The sequence below is a fragment of the Colias croceus genome, chromosome 13, assembly GCF_905220415.1.
Source record: "Colias croceus chromosome 13, ilColCroc2.1".
In the NCBI taxonomy this organism is placed as follows: Eukaryota; Metazoa; Arthropoda; class Insecta; order Lepidoptera; family Pieridae; genus Colias; species Colias croceus.
Window position 1 is genome coordinate 3409836 of NC_059549.1, and position 22917 is coordinate 3432752.

Consider the following 22917-nt stretch of genomic DNA (forward strand, 5'->3'; position numbering starts at 1 on the left):
TAACTAAAAAATGTAAAAAATAGGTGTTCTTATTATTCAAATTAAAGTACTTTTCATTATGCTGGAGCACATTAAAACTTATACATACAAATTAAATTAAATTTCGTAGGAATTTTATTAAGGGATAATTAATTATTTTATTCTATTCCGATAAAATCTTAATCTAAAATTTATAAGCTCTGATTTATTATCTCTGTTTTATATATTTTAAATTGTTAATTAAAATGTAATTAATATGGCTCATGGCGAAAATTAAATACGCACTTTTAAGTGGATTTTTGAGATTCACTCTGATTCGTAATAAAACTACAAAAATTAATAAAATGCAACTATATACTATCGTTAATAAAACAAATAACGTTTAAAGCAAATTACAATATGTATAAAAATATCATAATTATTCGATAGTTGATTAAATCATAGAATCAGTTCAAATTAATAATGCGATTTCAAAATATGTGATGTAAGTACACGACATTGATACAGTAAAATTAAAACTACAACAATAAATTCATAATGCGATTATTCTAAAAAGTATAAAACTTTGTTTCATTCAACTTACTAGCGAAAACGTAAACAATAAACGTTATTACATTTCTCCTACTAAAATCTATATTACATATAGTTCAGGATACATCGCCCATTTTTGCAAGTGACTACTATCAAGCTAATTTTCCGTTTGTAGCTTTATTTTGATGAGACACCGAATAATTTCGTGTACGAAAGTCTCGATTGTGGTAGCTAACAGAGATAACAAGGATAAAAATTTTTGATTTGATGGTTCTCAATTTTTTATCCTTGTTATCTCGTATATAGTCACTTGCAAAAATGGGCGATGTATCCTGAACTAATACGTTATATTTTAAATGTAAATGCAACTTCATTTTTCAATTAAAATAGTCTACATAAATACATCATCGGAATGATAAATTGTGATAAATGTGATGCAAAATGTTTTAAAAGATTTTATTAAGGCGGTTATATCACAGAGGCGATGCTCCTTGCGTGCGCGCCATCCAACATGGCGGACATGGCGACCGTGTTCGATATCGGTTCGGCATCTCGCACCAAATGTTCGTGGCTCGTTGTTAGCGCGCTGTTTATTCCATATTTAAAACTCCTCCGAAGACTCGATCGAATGCTTTTCGCCGAATCGCTCTTGCGTACAAAGGAACGTCGCAAGAAGTCCCGTGTGAGTGTGAGTGAGTGTGACGATGTCGGTCTGTGTGAGTCGGTCTCGTCTGTGATCGTGATGGAAGGCGCCGCGAATGTTCCAGAATATTCTGGCGGTTGCATTTCCGGTTGGCGGTCGACGCTTTCGCTTAGTGTGATCGGCAGTTGGGCCGTTTCTTCTGATTGGTCGACGCGTTGTGATGTTATTCTGTTGATAAGAAATAACGTAATTTTAAAACAAAGAATGTTTCATTTAAATGTTTTTAAAGCCTAATAACTCAGGCCCCGGAACCACCCACGGCTCCTTCCCCGGGGGCCGTGGGTATCTTTGGAAGATCTCCCCCACTATAAAAAAAAGGCCCCGGAACCACAGACACAATAGAAAATCTATTGTGTCTTGGACCGATCAGGCCGCTTGGGGCTCAATGGGTTAATAATTTTTTGTTAGCAATACAGTTCAGTATCAGTTAACTTCAGTATCTGGTGGAAATAACAATTATTATCAATTTCCTTTAATAATAAATTACTTAAAAATACATTTATTAGTAGTTTTGCCCATTGCGGTACTATAATCTAACGACGACGTACTTACGCAATTACACACAAACACACACACTCACCTTCGCAGCGTCCTAAAGCTCCTACGTAATGTATTGAGTAGCCTTGCACCCGTCGCAGTACTATACGACGGTGGTGGTGTATACTTCGGCGGAGGGTCTGGCGGTTGTCTCGCCGGTACTGCTGGCGGTACTGCTGGACCTGGTGGAGGAGACTCGTGCGCTGCGCCCATACGGGGACGGTAGAGGTTCTGGAAGCGCTGTGGGGAGTAATAGATAATTAAAAAATAGTCAGGATAGTGCCTAACATTTTTTTTTTCGTTTGTGTGTGACAAAGTGTATGGCAAGTCATTACGTGTTAAGTGTGGATTAGAAAGTTAACTAGTACAGCAATAAATTTAGTTGATATTTGTAATCTGTAGATGTAGTAGGAACAACTACACTCACAATCACCTCGTACAATATCGTAAAAATGTCTATGTGGCGCTGTATAAAACATTAATATCTTATTTTGTAACAGTAACGTTCAATTTCTATTGCTTTGCGCAGGCAAAGCTTTTTCTTAGCGTGATTGTAAGCCTAGTTGTTTACGTTAATGTACAAATATATTTTTTTACGTAGGTATATGTACAATGTACATTGTGTGATGCATAGATTAATCTATGCATCTATAAAAATATTATGTTTGTAGTGGATCATTTTTGGAAGTACGGGTCCGATCATGAAATTTATTTCACTAACAGACAGCTAAACTATTCAGTAGTGATATAGAATATTTTTGAAGTGAAACTTCTTTAACGGGGTTGGAAAAAAATTTAGTGTAACATTTTTCGTTACGCGTGACATTTTTCCGTTACGCGCCATCTTTTTCTTATCCCTACCACGCGTGACTTGACGTATTTCTGTAAAGTTGCATATAGTAAATTATTTTTTGAAAAAAAAAGGTCATAAAGAAGTTTCATTTCTTACGTGTGTACACTAGTACACGCACACCTTTTTTTTTATTCCGGGTCAACCTGGATGAAGTCGTAATATGGAAACTATATAATAAGACTGTATCGGTACAGGTACATTAGCTTGGAGAAATTTTTGCATATGTAGTGGTGTGTATATTACTCAGATCTTAGAGCGCGTTTCCACTATATCGTTCTGGCCTATACAAAAATGTTTCGATATCCTAACATTACTATTTAATTTTATACTTATTCCTAGCAACACTTTTGTTTTCAATAAAAACAAGTTTTTATTTGAAAGAAATGGTTTTGACTTTATAAAAAAAAATATATCATTCAATTTCACGTCCTTGAGGAAACGACAAGGCGACTACCGTGAAACAATAAAATATCGTGTCCATAATAATTTGTTTCATAATTAATATTTGACCATAATAATTACGAAACAAAACAAATAAATAAATCGTCACTTGATAGTGGAAAGTGGAAACAGGCACAAAACCAGAATAAACCAGTTTACGCTGTCCGCAGGTACCACGTGCAGTCGTTTGGTACCGTTAGAACATAAAGCACACATTTCATTCAAAAATTATAATTATTAGTAGTTTAATAATTGTTAAATTTTGTATTTGTTGATTGTTGTTATTATGTATTTGTATTGTTATAATATTTGTTGAAGTGTTTAATTTGTGTGTAAGTGTTGTAACTTTATATTGTTAATTCAAAATGGCTCCAGTGTTAAAACATGGTCGAGGCAAGCCTTTGACTTCTCAAACTAAAGAATTAAACCTTAAATGTCGTTTCTCTTTCAGGTTAGTAAATTTTTCATTTTAGTAACATTGTTAATGTAAAATTTATACGTAGATATGTTAAATGTGCAAATATTAAAATAAAGTCTCATCTTTTTCAGAGGAGAAACACATATAGTTTAATTTAAAATCCCTTATATATATAAAATAAAAACTAAAAATAAAATGTTGTTTTATTTTATTTGCTGACCATACACTACTACAAACGCAAAAATTTCTCCAAGCTAATTTACCTGTATCATTTTTAGTATTTTAAATCATAAAAACTCAAAATGAATGACTTTAAAAAATAATCAAATGGCAATGGTTCGATGAAAGTTTTAAGTGTAAAGTTTATAAAAATAATGTGTAAAAGAATATGTGTGTGTGATTAGTTAAATTATTAATTAGAAAATGAAGACAAAAGTCCAGAAACTTTATTTGGATAAAGTACCAAGACCTTTGTGATATAAGCAAGGTTGAATGCATCGAGAAAAAGCTTATTACAAGGTAATGTGCAAAGTTACAATCACTATAGTAGAGCCATTTTAATAGGCAACATTTGACAGTTCAACAAAATTCAACAACGTAACCTAGTAACGACGACATAGAATAATATGATATTTCGTTTTGTTAGAACTGCACATTTGCTTAACTTTTTTCAATTACAATTATATATTTATAACAATAATGACCGATACAAGTAATTTTAAGATTTCATTTTACTGATAAACCATCCTAAACATAATAAACAATTTCTGAATTGAAGAACTGACGTCGCTACAATTTTGTGTCAATAAACATTTTTTCTTTTTAAATACTAGAGACGTTACTCTAAAAATCGAAATCTGACATCTAGAATCGAATGAATTGATTACTTGTGAATAAAAATCATCATAAATTAATAAATTCGATTGACAAATGTTTCAAATCCGTATCGATTAATACACTTCAATCGATGTTTTTAAGCAGGTTACCTCTCTTCGAAGATAAAATTGATAGACGTCAAATGTTGCCTATTAAATTGGCTCGACTATACTTTATTTTATCACACATACGACTAACAATATACAACAAAAATTGCTGAAATACAAAAAAAATACCAAGTCTTACCAAATCGTCCATGCAATCGCCGATAGGATAGTCCTTGAAGCGTTAAGTTATTGAAAATATTTAAATAAATTAGCAGATTTAGAGACAGGAAAAATAAGGGAAGAAAAATAGCGTTTTGTGTTACCGCAATATATTTTTTTTCTTATTATTATGCCTTACCTCAAGAATATCAGGTGGTCCCTTAGTTAAGTGTCTCCAAGTTTGAACGAGCGCAGCAAAAGGCAACAACATGAGCGCTCCGATTTGCGCACACACAGCTGTCTGTCGACACCATATTGGCCAGTATCTATAAATATACGGACAATGGTGATTGGATATATTAAAACAGCTCCTATATGTATTTGCTTGCTTGATTAAAAACATAAAAAAATTGGTTGTCTGTAAAGTCGATTTACTGACGATAGTTGAACGTGACAACGCGAACGTCTTAAGGCCGATTGTGCTTCTTTGTCGCTTGTTCCGCGCTCTCGCTTGCACTTCAAGCCTTACATGAAACGCCTCAGAGCGAGGTAACGCCGCATGAGTCATGTTTTTTCGTGCGTGCAGCCGGCTCTATCGAATTATAAGACGTTGTCACGTCAAAAAATTCTACAGCAATACTACAAAATTGTCAGGTCATACAAGAAAAAGTGTTTGATGAAATAAAATTTGACATCATTATAGCAACTTTAAGATACACCGTGATTTTGTTTACCCTGTTAATTTTATCCGTACGTACACTCGCGATGATACTGACTAATTTGAGCAAAGTTTAAAATTGATTCTTAAAAGTAAATTAAAAACGTTTAATAGATTTTTTCACAAACTTCTTAAAAGTAAATTAAAAACGTTTAATAGATTTTTTCACAAACATCTACATACACATTTTAACTGTAACATACAACTGTACGCCCCCGAATATTATTTCTTTCCGTTCGGGACCTCTCACGGCGTTTTCTATTAGTCACGTGCTCCGTGCGATACTGCAGGCAAGTTTAGAAATTAAGTAGTCCGCGTGGTTATTTTTTTTTTTTTGCTTAGTGTTGAAAAATGTTTGTATAACATAGAACGATTTTGTGACAAGAAAAGAGTACGTACAAAATAAAACGATGTGTGGCACTCGGGGACTGCCGCGGTAAAGCTATAGCAATTTGCATGTTATGCCTTCAAGCCACACCTCCGCCCGTCGGAGTGGGGAGCGTGAGGTTTTTTCGTTACGGAATTTCTTGATTCGGTCTCCGCGCTCAAGGCCCGTGATAGAAGCTATGCAATAGCTTAAAATCACATTTTCAAGTTGCTCTCGTAATTATTTGTTCTACGCATAAGCGTCGAGCACTGACAATCGACGGACGGCGCGGCATGCGAAAGTATATGCATTTATAATACGCAAATAGGTACGAAATAGTGGGGTCCAGAATCAATAGTTTCTAAAATATCTTCAAACACGATTTATAATATTAAAAAAACATTATTTATTAACACGGTAAACAAAATCACGGTGTATGTTATAAAATTATTTACTTACCCTGCAGGTTTTCTCCAAGTATACATTTGACGTTGATGGCCGACACGGAAGTCCATTACGCAAATTGCCTACAAAAAAAAGAATAAAATTAATTAATTTATTGAGCTGCCATTTTGTTTTATTCTGTAAATTCAAAAGTTAGCACTCGAGTGGACGAGTACCGAACTTTTTTTGTAAAAATAAAAAAAATAACAAAAATAATTAAGTAGATTAACAATTTTTTCATCCATATCGTTAAAAATATTAGCACGCGAGCGTCTCGACGAGCGCGCGCGTCACAACCGACTGGTTCGAGTGCGGCGCGGGTTAACGGACGTACCTCGCGGTGGGAGACAGAGGGGCCTGACGTTGATTCTGAACCAACGCACGTGCCGAGCGATCGAAGCGAGCGTGCCGCGCCACTGGCCGGCGAGGGTAAGAATCAACTTTTTGTATGGTTTAAAATTGTTTTATACACACCTGCACAGATGTTTACAGATTTTATTTTTGTATGTTTTGAATAATGTGTTTTCTGTAGGTATATTTTAAATCGCGGAAGTCCCATCGTCAGCACGGGGTCGGGCTCGTGGGCGGCGCTACTCACACAGAGCGACACGGGCAGCACCACGGTCCAGGTGAAGCTGAGCAGCGCGGCGAGCGCGGCGGCGAGCCGGGAGCCGGGCCCGTACAGCGCGCCCACCACGCCGTCGGGCGAGTGGGCGGCGCTACTCACACAGAGCGACACGGGCAGCACCACGGTCCAGGTGAAGCTGAGCAGCGCGGCGAGCGCGGCGGCGAGCCGGGAGCCGGGCCCGTACAGCGCGCCCACCACGCCGTCGGGCGAGTGGGCGGCGCTACTCACACAGAGCGACACGGGCAGCACCACGGTCCAGGTGAAGCTGAGCAGCGCGGCGAGCGCGGCGGCGAGCCGGGAGCCGGGCCCGTACAGCGCGCCCACCACGCCGTCGGGCGAGTGGGCGGCGCTACTCACACAGAGCGACACGGGCAGCACCACGGTCCAGGTGAAGCTGAGCAGCGCGGCGAGCGCGGCGGCGAGCCGGGAGCCGGGCCCGTACAGCGCGCCCACCACGCCGTCGGGCGAGTAGGGCCGGCCGCGCACCGCGAACACGCCCACGGCCAGCGCCACGTGCACGCCGCCCTGCCACCACGCGCCCACCCACACGTAGTCCACGAAGTGCACCACGCGGATCCCCGCCTGACACATTTTCAAGTTGCTCTCGTAATTATTTGTTCTACGCATAAGCGTCGAGCACTGACAATCGACGGACGGCGCGGCATGCGAAAGTATATGCATTTATAATACGCAAATAGGTACGAACAGAGGCGGCTCGTGACAAAATTGTATGGGTGTTCACTTGAAATAAAACAACGAAAATATAATAGCGTAAGCGGGATAATTTCTTACGAAAAAAAAAATGATCACCACATTATAAAATATTTAAACACTAAAAATTAGAAAGTACAGGCTATTTCAAAACAAATTCAATCAGTAACAGTCTTCGAAGAACACCTGCAGGTCACTCCATCAATTCCGGTGGTTAGGTCTCAACGTAACTAACAAAACGAGCCCAAACTCGGCACACCTAGCTCTAATCGTCTATTAGTTCCAGTAGCAGTCTTCGAAGTACACCTGCAGGTCACTCCATCAATTCCGGTGGCAAGGTCTCAACGTAACTAACAAAACAAGCCCAAACTCGGCACACCTAGCTCTACTCGTCTATTAGTTCCAGTAACAGTCTTCGAAGAACACCTGCAGGTCACTCCATCAATTCCGGTGGTAAGGTCTCAACGTAATTACGTGCTACGTGCAACGTAAACAAAACGAGCCCAAACTCGGCACACCTAGCTCTAATCGTCTATTAGTTCCAGTAGCAGTCTTCGAAGTACACCTGCAGGTCACTCCATCAAGTCCGGAGGTAAGGTCTCAACGTAACTAACAATACGAGCCCAAACTCGGCACACCTAGCTCTACTCGTCTATTAGTTCCAGTAGCAGTCTTCGAAGTACACCTGCAGGTCACTCCATCAATTCCGGTGGTAAGGTCTCAACGTAACTAACAAAACGAGCCCAAACTCGGCACACCTAGATCTACTCGTCTATTAATTCCATTAGCAGTCTTCGAAGTACACCTGCAGGTCACTCCATCAAGTCCGGAGGTAAGGTCTCAACGTAACTAACAAAACGAGCCCAAACTCGGCACACCTAGCTCTACTCATCTATTACTTCCAGTAGCAGTCTTCGAAGTACACCTGCAGGTCATTCCATCAAGTCCGGAGGTAAGGTCTCAACATAACTAACAAAACGAGCCCAAACTCGATACATCTAGCTCTACTCATCTATGAGTTCCAGTAGCAGTCTTCGAAGTACACGTCAGGTCACTCCATCAAGTTAAAAACTAAATATGAAATTTAAAATCCCATAAGTATGAAAAACTATAAATAAAATCTTTCCTTGGTGTGCCTTGGTTGTCGGTGCAGAATGCGTCAATGATCAAGTTTATTAGGTCAAATATTTTGTATGTACGTACAGCGATCTTTTCGTAAACGAGGAGCTGCCTACAAGCGTCACAGCGTCTAATCACAAAGGCGTCCGAGCGCCGACTAAATTACTAAAATATTTCATTACAAATTTTTGTACAATAAATCAAGATAGTGACAAATAATATAACCCTTATTTCCATGCAATAAGTATCACGCGTTACAGTTAAATATGTGAAAAAATAAGATTTGATTTTAATTTTTTTCTCAGCTTATTTGTAAAATTTTGATAGTTTTATTTAGTACCTTTTTGAGATAGACATGTCTACTTACTGAAAATATTTTTTAATAAATTAATTTGTTTTAATAAATACAAGAAAAATGTTCGTTTATTCAGCATGATATTGTCAATTTTGTGTGAAGAGGCAACGGAAATTATTTTTTTCAATATTATAAACCAAAATTTTCGACTAAAAAATTAGTACCATTTAAAGATTAAGGAGTAATCTATTTATGGTAATTATTAGTTAAATTTGGTTTTGTACTATTTCGCCGCAAAATGCACCGAAAAACTGCTTATTTTAGTCAGATTCGTAAACGCGTCCTTAAATAGTGATATCAATTATTAAATGCATGAGCAGGTTTATCTTTATTATAATTAAGTATTTATGGGAGTTCACTGCACCAGCGCTTCTTAGGACGAGCCGCCTCTGGGTACGAAATAGTGAGGTCCAGAATCAATTGTTTGCAAAATATCTTCAAACACAATTTATAAGAAAAAAATAATTAAAAAGCAAACAGTGCCTATAATATTCTAGATCGCAATAAATTTAAAGATTAAAATACAAAAGTACTTACATCAGTAGACAGCAGCAATCCCATTGCGAGTCCAAACACACAACTGAAGAATGTAATAGTTGTTTCCCATATCCTGAGAACTTCGTAATTAATGGCCATTATGCCGGTAATCACACAATGCCATATGGCCAACTGTTGGGCCAACCCGAACATTATTAGGATGAAGTAAAATATCACTGCCCATGCTGGTGATAGCTGTAACAATAACAAAATATTAAGAATGAAGTTATTTTTTTTTTTTAATTTGATATTTTGGGTTAAAAAGAATAGAAAAAAATCGATCAAGAGGCGGGACTCGAACCCGCATCCTTTTACACCAATCCGGAGCGGACACCTGACCAATGGGGATGCGGGTTCGAGTCCCGTCTCGTGATCGAATTTTTTCTATTCTTTATAAATTTATATTATTTTTTTCTTGCATAAATTGGCAATCCTGAAAACATTTTTTTTATTTGTGTCCAAATGAATATCATCTCAAGAGTCAAATGCATATCAATATTTGTAGGTGTACTCACCACATTAGAAGGCAGAACAGCCAACGTCGCGGGCACGATCTGCGTTGCCAGTTGTAGCGGTTGCCAGCCGCTAAACGTTTTAGCGGCGTTGCCGGTTGGCCACACCGACACTCCCACTAAACTCCCGTATTGCGTCATGTATCTAACGGGCGTGGACACTGTGTTCCCAGGCATCGGCTCCGATGTGGGCCATAGGAATTGGGATGATTTTATTGTTTCTGAAACAATTAGTTTTGTTGGTATTTAGTATGAATACGTTGTAATAGTGAAAAAGCGTTGTTTTTTTATGTATTACTGTATTCACATAAAAATTTAAATTAAATTATAATCATGAGAACAGTTTAAATTTTAAAAGATATTAAAAGTGTGTTAAACATGAAAAGCTAATTTAATTTCTATCTAGTCATTATCTTTCCGACCTTGCTAATGTTATACGTATACTAATTAAAAAAAACTTCAGACATAAATATATTTGATATAAACCTCGATAACATTATACTATTTATTTAGACAGTTGCAGTTTATTTTCACTACCTTCAATACTGTGAAAATAAATATCAAATTGAATCATATTTTTTTCTATTCCATAACATTCCCGTAACATGAACATAACATTTTATAAATCATCGACATTTATTTGATACTAGCTGTTCCGCGAGGTTTCACCCCCGTGGCTCCACTCCTGTTGCCAGTAGCGAGATGAAATATAGCCTATAACCTTCCTCGATAAATGGGCTATCTAACACCGAAAGAATTTTTCAAATCGGACCAGTAGTTCCCGAGATTAGTGCGTTCAAACAAACAAACTCTTCAGCTTTATAATATTAGTATAGATTTATATTTTTTGTTCGCAATATAATGATTATCTCAATTGAAAGTTTGTATTATTACGCAACGCAAATCCAGTGAACAATGAGTGATTAGTAGCGTTCGTGACAATGACATGTTTTTGCAATGTTTTATTTTTCATTCATTTACACACTGGGTCACACGATTTCATTCGATTTGATTGGGTTTGGAGAATCGCTTTCAAATGTTATACGATAATATAATATAATTATTTCTGTCTGAAAACAATGAATTTAAATAAAGTTATTTACTTGCTAGTTTTTGAAGTGAAACTTCTGTAGGCGCGATGAGAGTGAAATATCAAGGTCGCGTCAGGGCAATAGCGGCACGTCATGGAGTAAGCTGACTATTTCAGTATCTTGAATCTTGCTGAAGAAGTTTCACTTCTGACACGTGTTCACGGGACACACGCTCTGTTTTTCTCATATTTATATACCTATTTTTTTAAATATCTAAACAACTCAACAAAACTACCCGGTATATACACGTATCCATTATTCCTCAATATTTGCACGCACGTGTTTGCCAAAAAGGCGGCTAACAACAGCACGGCGAATGTAAAGGCGACCACACACGCGCTTTCGCGTTGCAGCATCGAACTGATCTTGTGTTTAGCGTCTTTATGTGATGTGAGCAGCATAGTAGATACTTAATAAACATCTAAGTAACTCACCAAAACTACCCGGTATATACACGTATCCATTATTCTTCAATATTTGCACGCACGTGTTCGCCAAAAAGGCGGCTAACAACAGCACGGCGAATGTAAAGGCGACCACACACGCGCTTTCGCGCTGTAACATCGAGCTAGTCTTGTGTTTAGCGTCTTTATGTGCTGTGAGCTGCATTATACAAGCGCCGAGGAGACCCCATGTTAGAAACGTTTCTTGGACCGCTGCTGCCCAACTCTGAAAATATTGTTTGTAAATAATTTCTTGGACAAATATTTCCAGAAATATTCTGAATTTATTTTTAAAATTTCTTGCGCATAGATCTAGAAATGTTCGGATAAAGCTAATTGCAGCGATGTAATAAACGTATAGGCGATTTAGACCTTTTGGATAATGTCAGTGAATGAAAGTTTAGAAAATCTTTTTCGTTCGTATTCATATCGTTTCGGTAGAAAACAGTTTTGATGTGTTCTTTTGTTTTTGATGTTATTAGATTTTTCTTAGTTTACCAGTAGATAAAAATATTATCTACTATCAATAATGAGACAAAATAAAATTTTCTGAAAAAAATCGTTGATTATATTATTTACTAAAATCATCCATACATTACTATTGATGAAGAATTCACTCCATTCTGTTTCTGCGAAGATATTCGTCACGGTGTCGTAAGGTATGAGTGTAAGTAGTTTTGTGCACAATATCAGAGTTCCGCATATTGGCAGAAATATCAACATGTAGACAGCCTGAAAATAAGGATAACGATCTAAATATTATATTTTTATTAATCGCATTTTATTTTTTGCGGACAAAATTAGTGGAAACCGAATAAGTGAGTTACTTTAATCTTCATATTAAATCTTATTTTGATTCAATACGTAAAATAATCTATCTGTCATTATTTATTTATTTCTTATGTACGCAAGCATAATAAACCACAACAAAGCAATACAGGGTACAGTTAGTACATCTAATATATCTAATATATATTATAAAGGCGAAAGTTTGTATGGATGTATGGATGTTTGTTACTCTTTCACGTAAAAACTACCGATTACAATGAAATTTAGCACACATATAGAGGGTAACTTGGATTAACACATAGGATAGTTTTTATCCCGGAAATCCCACGGGAACGGGAACTATGCGGGTTTTCCTTTGCAAACGCGGGCGAAGCCGCGGGCGGAAATATAGTAATACATAATAAATGTATCATCCCTGAGTCATAAGAAATAAGTTCCAAACTATTCATTGCTCAGATTTTGAATGGAATAATTCCATGTGTCTATATTACGTCACAATAAGATTAGTTCAGGATACATCGCCCATTTTTGCAAGTGACTACTATCAAGCTAATTTTCCGTTTGTAGCTTCATTTTGATGAGACGCCCAATAATTTCGTGTACGAAAGTCTCGATTGTGGTAGCTAACAGAGATAACAAGGATAAAAATTTTTGATTTGATGGTTCTCAAATATTTATTACTAACTGAATTTTTTTTTGTTCAATCTCAAGATAATTACCTAAATTATTCGAAAAAATATTTGTCCTACAAAATCTATGGTTTGTTCAAAGAGTCCCCCTTTCCAAAGTGTATCGATAACGAGGTCATCATAAATGATTACTAACAAGCTGATTTTTTTGTTTTCACTTAGTTAATGTTTATATAATTCAACAGACATATTGTCCTACAAATTGCGTAATAAATATTTGAGAATCATGAAATCAAAAAATTTTATCCTTGTTATCTCTGTTAGCTACCACAATCGAGAGTTTCGTACACGAAATTATTCGGTGTCTCATCAAAATAAAGCTACAAACGGAAAATCAGCTTGATAGTAGTCACTTGCAAAAATGGGCGATGTATCCTGAACTAGATACACGTTTCAATTGCGCGAGAAAGAAAACTGTCGTCAAAGTAGTGGTATCGTCATCAAGAGCATGACGTCATTATTACATATAAAAAAATAGTTATTTTATGCACAGCAGGAGCGCTTTTCAAATTCCTATATAAAATGCTCTCAATGACGATATGCATACTTTGATGATAGTTTTTGTGCTCGCACATCTGAATTCAAACAATCTCATCATTAGATCAGCGAGGCCGTTATGAATACTTAAAAGCAGTTAACTATTAGTATGCAACCCACAACATTTGACAGTCAAACATTGCGATTGCATAATAGCATTGATTAAGACTGTATATTAAATTTATACATAAGAGTTACTTCATAACATCTTAGCCAACGCAATGTACAAATAAAAGATACAAAAACATGAATTAATAATTTCTGATTGCTACTTTGTAAGCTAATCAAATTGAGAATGCATAAAAACAAAGAATATCCTTCAAATTTGTAAATTATTCATGTATTTATTGAATAACAATTTAATGAGTGAAAAAACTTAACATCAATTAAATTTGCTAAGTTAATTATTTTTTACGAAATATTAAAATCATTTTACTAACAAGATATGAAAGATGTATTCATTAAGTAAATTCACATCAGAGAAAAACAACAAACCAATAAATAATTCATTATTTAAAAAAAAATACAAATGTATAAACAAAAATCTGAATCGCACCATTACAAAATATTCCATCCAAAATATAAATCTATATCCAGATATCTCACCTTGCCATACGACCGTAGCCCCTTACTCAAGGACACGAACACGATCATCCACACAACAGCCAGATTGAAGGCCACTTGGAATTTAATTGATCCAAAGTTATTATTGTTCAAATTACGCTGTAACACTTCCCCATGGAAATACTGCGGTAGCGTCTCATGTATTCTGTTTGTACTATTTCTTAGTCCTGGATCTGTAATTATTTGAATACTTTATTAAATAAATTAAAATTAAATTAATTATTCATCTCACTCATCATTCTATAAATAATACTTCAGATAATATAGATGCATTTTCTTTATTGTTTTATTAGTTTTATTTTTTTACTAGCAGTCCGCCCCGGCTTCGCCCGTGGTACATATTTCGCAATAAAAGGTAGCCTATGTTCTTTCTCAGGGTCTAAAGATTATCTGTGCCAAATTTCATCAAAATCGGTCCAGTAGTTTATGAGCCTATTAATTACAATCAAACAAACAAAGTTTTCCTCTTTATGATATTAGTGTAGATTTATTACATTTAATTCAGGTGACAGACAATAAATTGTACAGACCCATTGATAGTGTTACGTAAAATTATATAAGAATTGCGATAGGAAATAGTTATTTCTCTTTATTTTTCTAAATCAGACGCTGATAAAAGATAATAAGATTTGCATACATTTCACTGTATCAAAAAGATTAAGATATGTCATTGATATATCAAACAGAGGTTAAACTAAAAAAAAATCTTACCATCAAAGCTAAAATCATGTGGTAGCGCCCATTTGTATTTATCATTTGCGGTAATGAATGAATCTCGGAAGTAAACGAATATCCAAGATAATCCCATTATACTGTATATGCCAATAACAGCCTGTATCAATAGCAGAGTTATTCCGACACCTTGAAATATAGGAGATATCCTCCACATGTCTATAGGCCCCGCTTCCAAAACTTGTCCCAAACATAGATGCAATGTGAACAAGGGTATTCCAATCCCGAGAGACAACATGAAGAACTGGACTATGAAGCTTGCTGAAAAAAAAGGCAACTTTATATTTATAATTTCATTTCAGCTAATTTTATAAAATTTGCTGAAATTTTCATGTAAATAGATATTACCTAAAAAACTTTTTCAACTGTTACAAATATTCCATGATCTCCATGAAACATGGGTTTTCCTTAAACACATATTCACTCATAACATGAGTCAGTGTAAACCAGCTAAAGCATTTGAAAATTGTTCATTTATAATAGAAAAAAACATGTTATTAACTGAAGATTAAGTTACATAAACATGCATGTGTATTAATAAAAATGATTTACCTCCAAAATGAACACTGAACATAGCAAATCTGGAAATGTTAAATATCCCCACAGTACAGCTAAGGCATGCCAACATTGAACTCATCCGATGCGGCCATACTCCAAAAGGTGGCTCCTCATTATCGTCATTTCTAAAAAAGATTTATTTTAAGTTTACGTTTTACTATCCCATATAAACCAATTATACAAAAAAATATTTTTTATAACCATAAATACTAAAAGAGCTGTATTTAAAATTACCTTTCGTCAGTGCCAATAAAAGGGCTTTGGTTTACTGGAGGTATGCCATTAAGAGACTCAGTTGAAGAACTCGAAACGCTTCCACTCCGCGCAGTACTACGTGCTGTGTTACGTCCAGTCCATTCCGCCGTAATTTCACTTTCACCTGGAGATGGCAATGATAAAGCTCTATTCATCAATAATGTTCTACGTCCCACAATAAGAGGCCCTGATGCACTCTCCTGGCTCAAATTAGCAGCTGTAACTTGCAACTGTATTGGGGCACTTGTAGGTCGTAAGTTCACATGATGCTCTAAGAACAAAATAACTGGCAAAGTCAAAGCTTCTCCTTGTGGTTCTTGAGTAGAAATTGCTGGTAATAAAATCGGATCCAACCGCCTCATTGAATTTCGTAAATTATCATTTGTCGTGCTAACTCGTTCCAAAGTTGGACTTGGTTGTCTATAATTTTCGGAAAGGTCCGAAACGCTTTTTGATCGTCCTAGTGTACTTAACTGTGGCTTAACTATGGGATTTTCCTCTATTATAGCTACTTCAGTCCTTTGCGTTGACGATTCTCCGATGGAACAGACAACTTGTGTATTGTCGTCCAAGGAACTTTGTGATTCAGATTGTTCGGCGATATCTTCTCTATCACCGATACATTCTTTAATTTTACATATGAGATCCTCTTCATCGCTATCAAATGTTTTTGTACTATCATCGAGACAAGCTAAAAGGGACTTGTCCAAAACCTCATCTAAATCATTCAAAATATCCATAAACTGGCATAAAGCTGTTGCTTGAAAATCTTCATCATTTGTGATGTTAGATGTATGTGATGTAAAGTTGGAATCAGACTTATAGCATTCAGGTATATTTTTTTGTAAATCCTCTTTCAAGTCTTCATCATCGTCAGATTGCTTCTCTGTGTCACTTGTTTGTTCACTTGTATCATAGCTTTCAAAGATACTGCTTGATGCATCACTTTCTACACTACTGCTGGGTAAACTCTCTCTAGGCTCATATCTGCCTTCATCCATATTGACAATATCCATTTTAATACCCTGCTCTAAGTTATAGGCTGCATGTTTTGATGTAAACCCTAAAAAAAGGTTATAATTAATATTGCTTCAATTAGTTTAAATATACTGTAAAGCAAAGATTCTAACAATTTTTAATTGACAATATACTCTGAAACTTAAACATCGCGGCCTGTGTTAGAACCACTAATGTTCCCATTTTGTATGTGTCAATACAAACAGAGCTAATTAGACTAATTAGTACAGGTATTGCTAACCATTTAGCTAACAAAGCACTGTATATTACAACAACAACAAATTCACTATTGATTGTTTGCTACAATAATTATAGATCTATACTTGGAGTCATATTTCATATTAAGTTGCTTAACATACTATACTATTTAATTCATATGACAAGATCAAAGAAATACATTAATGTCATGTTTTTGTTGTTATAAATTTTCAAAGTATTATTCCACAATTAAATACTTAATTCTCATTTTTAATAAAGAAGAAGAACAATAAAATAAAAAAGAGCTTCTCATTATGTTGTTAGTTTGTCTAATCTTTCATTCAGATCAACAATAATTCACTGCATTATTTTGACCTACATCTTGCCAACTGATTACAAAATTTACTCTCATTACATGATTTTTTCATAATGGATCTCAGAAATTACTACAGTTACATTACATGTTTAAAATTTTTAATTAAAACAATAGTTTTCTTAACTATAAACAGTTGGAGCATTTTATTTATTATTATTATTATAAGCATATTTCCTGATGGAAAAAATACACTGTTAAAAATGAATTATTATATTAATATAACAAATACTTTTATGTTTACAATGCACAAAAAATATGTGCACCATAATAAATTTTATTCTTCTTTACTTAATTATTTATGAATCATTTTTTGTAAGATCAAAACCAAATTATGAACTAAAATGGTTCACAACCTTCATTAGAAATTTATAAATAAAACATTAATGAAATAACATACCTACATTTTATGGAATTAGACACTTCTTATTGAGATTAATAAATAGGTTAAATATTTAGATCATATTGCTAAAAACCTAGCATTCATACAACTGAGCTAAATGTAAAAAAATTCTTATTTAACATCATTAATAGTTTAATTTAATCATGCAGTATTAAGGTCTCACTTAATGATATTGGAATGTATTCAGATGAAGAGTTTCACAACACAATTCCTATATTCAGGGCCAAAACTCAGTAGCAATTGTATGACTCATTAACATACATAACCATGTGTAATGCAAAATTTGATTTGAAGTGAAAATTTAGTTTGTAGGATCTCTTTGTCAGGAATTTTTGTTGATTTTGTTAGGAGTGCAAGCAATAAGAATACTTGTAGATCATTTAAATTTGAATTTTAAATTATACTATCATTTTTTTATATTATTCTATTATAGTTATGTTGTGAAAAAGCAAATTATATTTTTATCTTATAATACTATGAATACAAAATACGCTCACCTTATATAAACTTATTCAGGCTTTGAAGAAGTATAAAAAGGAATTCATTCAGTTGTATCATGCACATAGTTGATTCTCTACATTCTTTTGCCAGCCTGATATCATCCTCGTTGTTTAATGACTGCAGTAATTAGTAAATAATGTCTATATCGTTTTATCTTATCAATAATAACGGAATCTTTGAAAAACATCAGCAATATGTCAAAAGATTATACTCGTAGCTGTTCATCCAAGGACTAAAAAGCAAAATACACATTTTTTATTCACTTCACTTTATACACCTAATAAAAAATAAAAAATAAAATATTTTAGTATTTTAATTAACTATGTACTAGCCAAAAGCACTTTAAAACAGCAGTAACTTCACGAACATTAAATTTGTATGCCACGCAACTTCTAAACAACGCGCATTGCATTTTTAACGTTATCATTAGTTAAATTATACTGTAAAATAAAATACCATTATTTAAATATACATGACACAAACGAAGAGCAGGAATTCAACATTATTTTAATATTACAAGAAGATCAAGAAATAAGAATGACAAAGAATGAGATTAAATTATACATCAACGTGACATCATTCATCAACCACTCCACTCAAAAAATTTCAACTGTCAATGTCAAGATAAAAGTCAAGAAAGGTGACGTTTGAGAGGACGTTTGTAACTTTGTAGATTAAAGGCGATGGTGCCATGGTGGTGCCATGCGTGCGACTACGGTAATCAATTAATAGAATATTTACCTCTTATGGTACCTAAATAAATTATCTACTTGACTATAGTTGATTACTAGAATAACGCTTCCTCAAGTGATATTCAGCTTTGGCTGACCAGACTCTAACTTAAATTCAATATTTGTTGTAATCTTTTTATGTTTAAAGAAAGAATACCTATCCAACTGAATAAGAGGTTTCTTTTTTTTTATACATTTGAAAAAAATATTACACACAAGAAGGGTAATTTGGTAATTACGCACTATCATCTATAAGGGCTACCGCACACGGGCCACCGGGCCACCGGCCATAAAACGCCGCTACTGGCATATTTCCTGCACTTTTCATACATTTACATTTTATATGGACTTGCCGCACACGGTTGACGCCTGTGGCGGCCACACGCTACACGCTTCTAGCTTCTCGTGGCGGCGTTTGTGGCGGTGCCCGAATAGAAAATCATTTACTGTATGGGGACTCCTTAATATGTTATTATTATTTGTTGTTACAGCGGCAACGGAAATACATTATTTTTGTTGAAATTTCAGCTTTCTAGCCATTGAGATAATATTACTACGTATGGAGGAGACACCACGAACAAAATCTGTGCACCAAGCGCGGCGGCGCCGGCGCAGGGCGCATTTTTTTGCAAGTTTTAAAAATTATTATCTAGTTAGGTACTTACCGATGAAAAGTTATTCCTTTGCACTTTTCCGTATTATTTGTATTATTGTGCAATATCGTAACACACAAGAAGGCATATTTGATGCGTTTCACTTTAAAACAAATAAAAAATGAGCGTGCAGTTAAGCTATATGGCTTATGGTGAGCGGAACATTAGTGATGTAGGCGGTGTCGTCTCCATATGTATATCTCCTTTATATCTCAATGTTTCTAGCTGTTACGTGCTATTACGGTTTATGAGATACAAACAGACGGACAAACAACGGAGGCTCAGTAATAGGGTCCCGTTTTACCCTTTGGTTACCTACGGAACCCTAAGAACGTGATTAAAGTCAAACTCGCGAAATTGAAAACTGCCGAAAATCGTGGTCATGAATTCTTTACAATTAAACGCTTTTTTTATAACTATAAACAATGCGATTATACTTAATATATTATTAGGTATAACAGTTTCGAAATAGTTCGAGAGTCGACTATATTATTAAAGTTAGATAAAAAATACTATTTATAGGTGATTTTTACACTTTTTAAATAAATAAATATTTTAGGATATTTTTCACACACGGCACGATCGATCCAATACTAAAAGAATACTAAGCTTTCGCTTGTGTTCAGGAAACTAATAAATGAATTCAGAAACTATTGACTTTTTATTTTTTGCAATAGGTACATAATAATTGAACTCTTCATTATCATAAACTTTACTAGATTGCCCTTAGTTATTTTTTCAATCAGTTCGTATTAAATAAAAGTATAAATAATTATATTATATTATGGTAAGTACATAAATAGAATTAATAGTATAGCTTATTCTGTGGGCATTCAGTTTAATTTTATTAAAATATAAAGTTCAAAGTTCAACTTGAAAACATTTAACATGTATGTAAGCTTGCCTATTTTCAACTTTGCTGCACACATTTATAAAGTTTAATTTGGGAGTGACTGTGATAAAGATGCAAATAATTATATTCTTAACAATTCGTTGATAAGCGACATTTTCATTCAAATAATTCTGAGATTTGTTATCTACAGTCGACGTGTTCTCGCGCTGAATACTTTGTTCCAAAGTTTTTCTCTAAAATATAACAATGATATTTTCCAACGGAAGTAGAATAATTAACATCAAAATGCGTGCTATGAACAAGGTTTGTGGTTTGTACTTATAGATCTTTAACTTTTTCCTGCGTCAAGAAACGATAAAAATTTTAGTCGTGTTTGAACAATCGAGTGAGCTGATCGAGCTAACGCACCTCGAGTATAGCATATGAGTGATTAAAACAAATATTTTTTTTAATTTAAATAAATAGGTACATTTTTACATAGGTAAAAAATATTTCTTAAACTTTTTTATTGTTTGTATTATTAAAAATTGTAAGAAATTGTATATTTTTATTAGATATACACTACGATGGCGACTTATTCTACTAAAATTTCGCTGAATGAAGTTGTAATTGCATCAGCAGTAAGGACTCCAATGGGATCCTTTAGAGGAAGTTTAGCTAATCTTTCGGCTACGGAATTAGGGGCTGTTGCCGTCAAAGCAGCAATCGAAAGAGCCGGCATTCCTAAAGAAGAAATCAAAGAGGTTAGTTCCAATTTACATACTCATACTTTCTATTTGTACAGTTATACGACCTACTATGTTTGGTTTAACGATTTTTTTTCGCTTCGCGTGTGTGCTTTTGTTATCTGAACGTGATAAGATAATAAAAAATATATGTAGCCAATGAAAAAATATTTTTCATGTCTTTTTAATTATTAAATTTATTGGACACAATTCCAAAAATTAACAATAAAATAGACTTATATGACTACAATATGAAGTCTACCTACTTTTAAAATTTTATGTAATAAATCTTTTATTTTTTTAGGTGTATATGGGCAATGTGTGCTCAGGATATTTAGGACAAGCTCCAGCTAGACAGGCTGTTATATTTGCAGGCCTCCCAAAAAGTACAATTTGCACCACAGTGAATAAAGTATGTGCGTCAGGAATGAAGTCAGTAATGCTGGCTGCACAAGGTCTCCAAACTGGTGCTCAAGATGTTATGTTAGCCGGAGGTATGGAATCTATGTCAAATGTTCCCTTCTATTTAAAGAGAGGTGACACTACGTACGGTGGCATGCAATTAGTTGATGGTATTGTATTTGATGGACTAACAGACGTGTACAATAAATTCCATATGGGTAACTGTGCTGAAAATACAGCAAAAAAATTAGAAATAACAAGGGAACAACAAGATGAATATGCCATTAATAGTTACAAACGCAGTGCAGCTGCCTATGAGACAAAGGCATTTGCCGATGAATTAGTACCAGTACCAGTGCCACAGAAAAGAGGTGCACCACCAGTAATGTTTTCAGAAGATGAAGAATACAAGAGAGTGAACTTTGAAAAGTTTACTAAACTCGCTACTGTTTTCCAAAAAGATAATGGTACAGTGACAGCTGGAAATGCTTCAACATTAAATGATGGTGCTGCTGCTTTAGTATTAATGACAGCTGAAGCAGCTCAGAGATTGAATGTAACACCCATCGCTAGAGTTGTTGGATTTGCAGATGGTGAATGTGATCCTATTGACTTTCCAATTGCCCCCGCAGTTGCTATCCCTAAACTTTTAGAAAAGACTGGTGTCAGTAAAGACGATGTAGCTCTTTGGGAGATCAATGAAGCATTCAGTACAGTAGCTGTAGCTAATCAAAAATTATTAGGTTTAGACCCTTCCAAGGTCAATGTCCATGGTGGTGCAGTGAGTCTCGGTCATCCTATTGGTATGTCTGGAGCCAGAATTGTGGTTCATTTGTGCCATGCATTGAAAAAGGGTGAAAAAGGTGTAGCATCTATTTGTAATGGAGGAGGTGGTGCATCATCTATCATGATTGAGAAATTGTAAGTTTAGTGTGTGATAAACCCTGCTAAAATTATGGTTATGGCTATATATTATATTTATAATTAAATTACCTGTATTATCAGTAATAGTGTAAATATAATACGGGTATAGCCCCTGTATAGAATGTGTTAATAAATTACTTTTATAAAGTTGAAACATTAAATTATAAAAAAGTGCCTTGCTGCTATTAAAGAATAATTAAGTTAATTTCATCAGGGTTACTTAAGTTAAGGTTTGTTAAGTTGTGCTGTATAATATATTTTATGATGTACTCTATGCTATGTATTTTATCATGATTTTATGATTAAATCAACAATATTTATTCTGGTATTTCATTACAATCACCATTCATTATTTACAGGCCAGAAGCTACCGATGGTCTGCCTGTAATAACATTTTATACAAAAGATCCTTGTCCTCTGTGTGATATTGTTATGGAGGAACTAGAACCATACAAAGATAGAATAAAAATTAATAAAGTTGATA

At 34.8% G+C, this 22917-nt stretch overlaps 2 protein-coding genes across 4 annotated transcripts; one reads left to right on the forward strand and one right to left on the reverse strand.

The window, feature by feature from the left end:
* Positions 1 to 853: 853 nt before the first annotated feature.
* LOC123696998 (sodium-dependent transporter bedraggled) lies at positions 854 to 18724 on the reverse strand. Of its 2 annotated transcripts, XM_045643407.1 has the most exons (16): positions 18602 to 18724; positions 18142 to 18377; positions 15633 to 16716; positions 15393 to 15523; positions 14820 to 15101; positions 14091 to 14281; positions 12064 to 12201; positions 11461 to 11695; positions 9939 to 10156; positions 9424 to 9618; positions 7155 to 7283; positions 6672 to 7025; positions 6089 to 6156; positions 4744 to 4870; positions 1794 to 1990; positions 854 to 1381 (listed from the first exon to the last, which is right to left on the reverse strand). In XM_045643407.1, the coding sequence occupies exons 3-16, from the start codon at positions 16667 to 16669 to the stop codon at positions 979 to 981; spliced, it is 3705 nt and encodes a 1234-aa protein (XP_045499363.1). In that variant the 5' UTR covers positions 16670 to 16716; positions 18142 to 18377; positions 18602 to 18724; the 3' UTR covers positions 854 to 978. The 2 variants fall into 2 exon arrangements, with proteins under 2 accessions (XP_045499363.1, XP_045499364.1); XM_045643408.1 differs by lacking the exons at positions 6672 to 7025; positions 18602 to 18724 and adding an exon at positions 18513 to 18578 and having other exon boundaries at positions 7059 to 7283.
* A 1696-nt stretch (positions 18725 to 20420) lies between these two features.
* LOC123697006 (acetyl-CoA acetyltransferase, mitochondrial) lies at positions 20421 to 22753 on the forward strand. 2 transcript variants are annotated; one of them, XM_045643419.1, is made up of 3 exons: positions 20421 to 20685; positions 20937 to 21125; positions 21412 to 22753. In XM_045643419.1, exons 1-3 carry the CDS (start codon positions 20629 to 20631, stop codon positions 22432 to 22434), a joined length of 1269 nt encoding a protein of 422 aa, XP_045499375.1. In that variant the 5' UTR covers positions 20421 to 20628; the 3' UTR covers positions 22435 to 22753. The 2 variants fall into 2 exon arrangements, with proteins under 2 accessions (XP_045499375.1, XP_045499376.1); XM_045643420.1 differs by lacking the exon at positions 20421 to 20685 and adding an exon at positions 20727 to 20863.
* Positions 22754 to 22917: the final 164 nt, after the last annotated feature.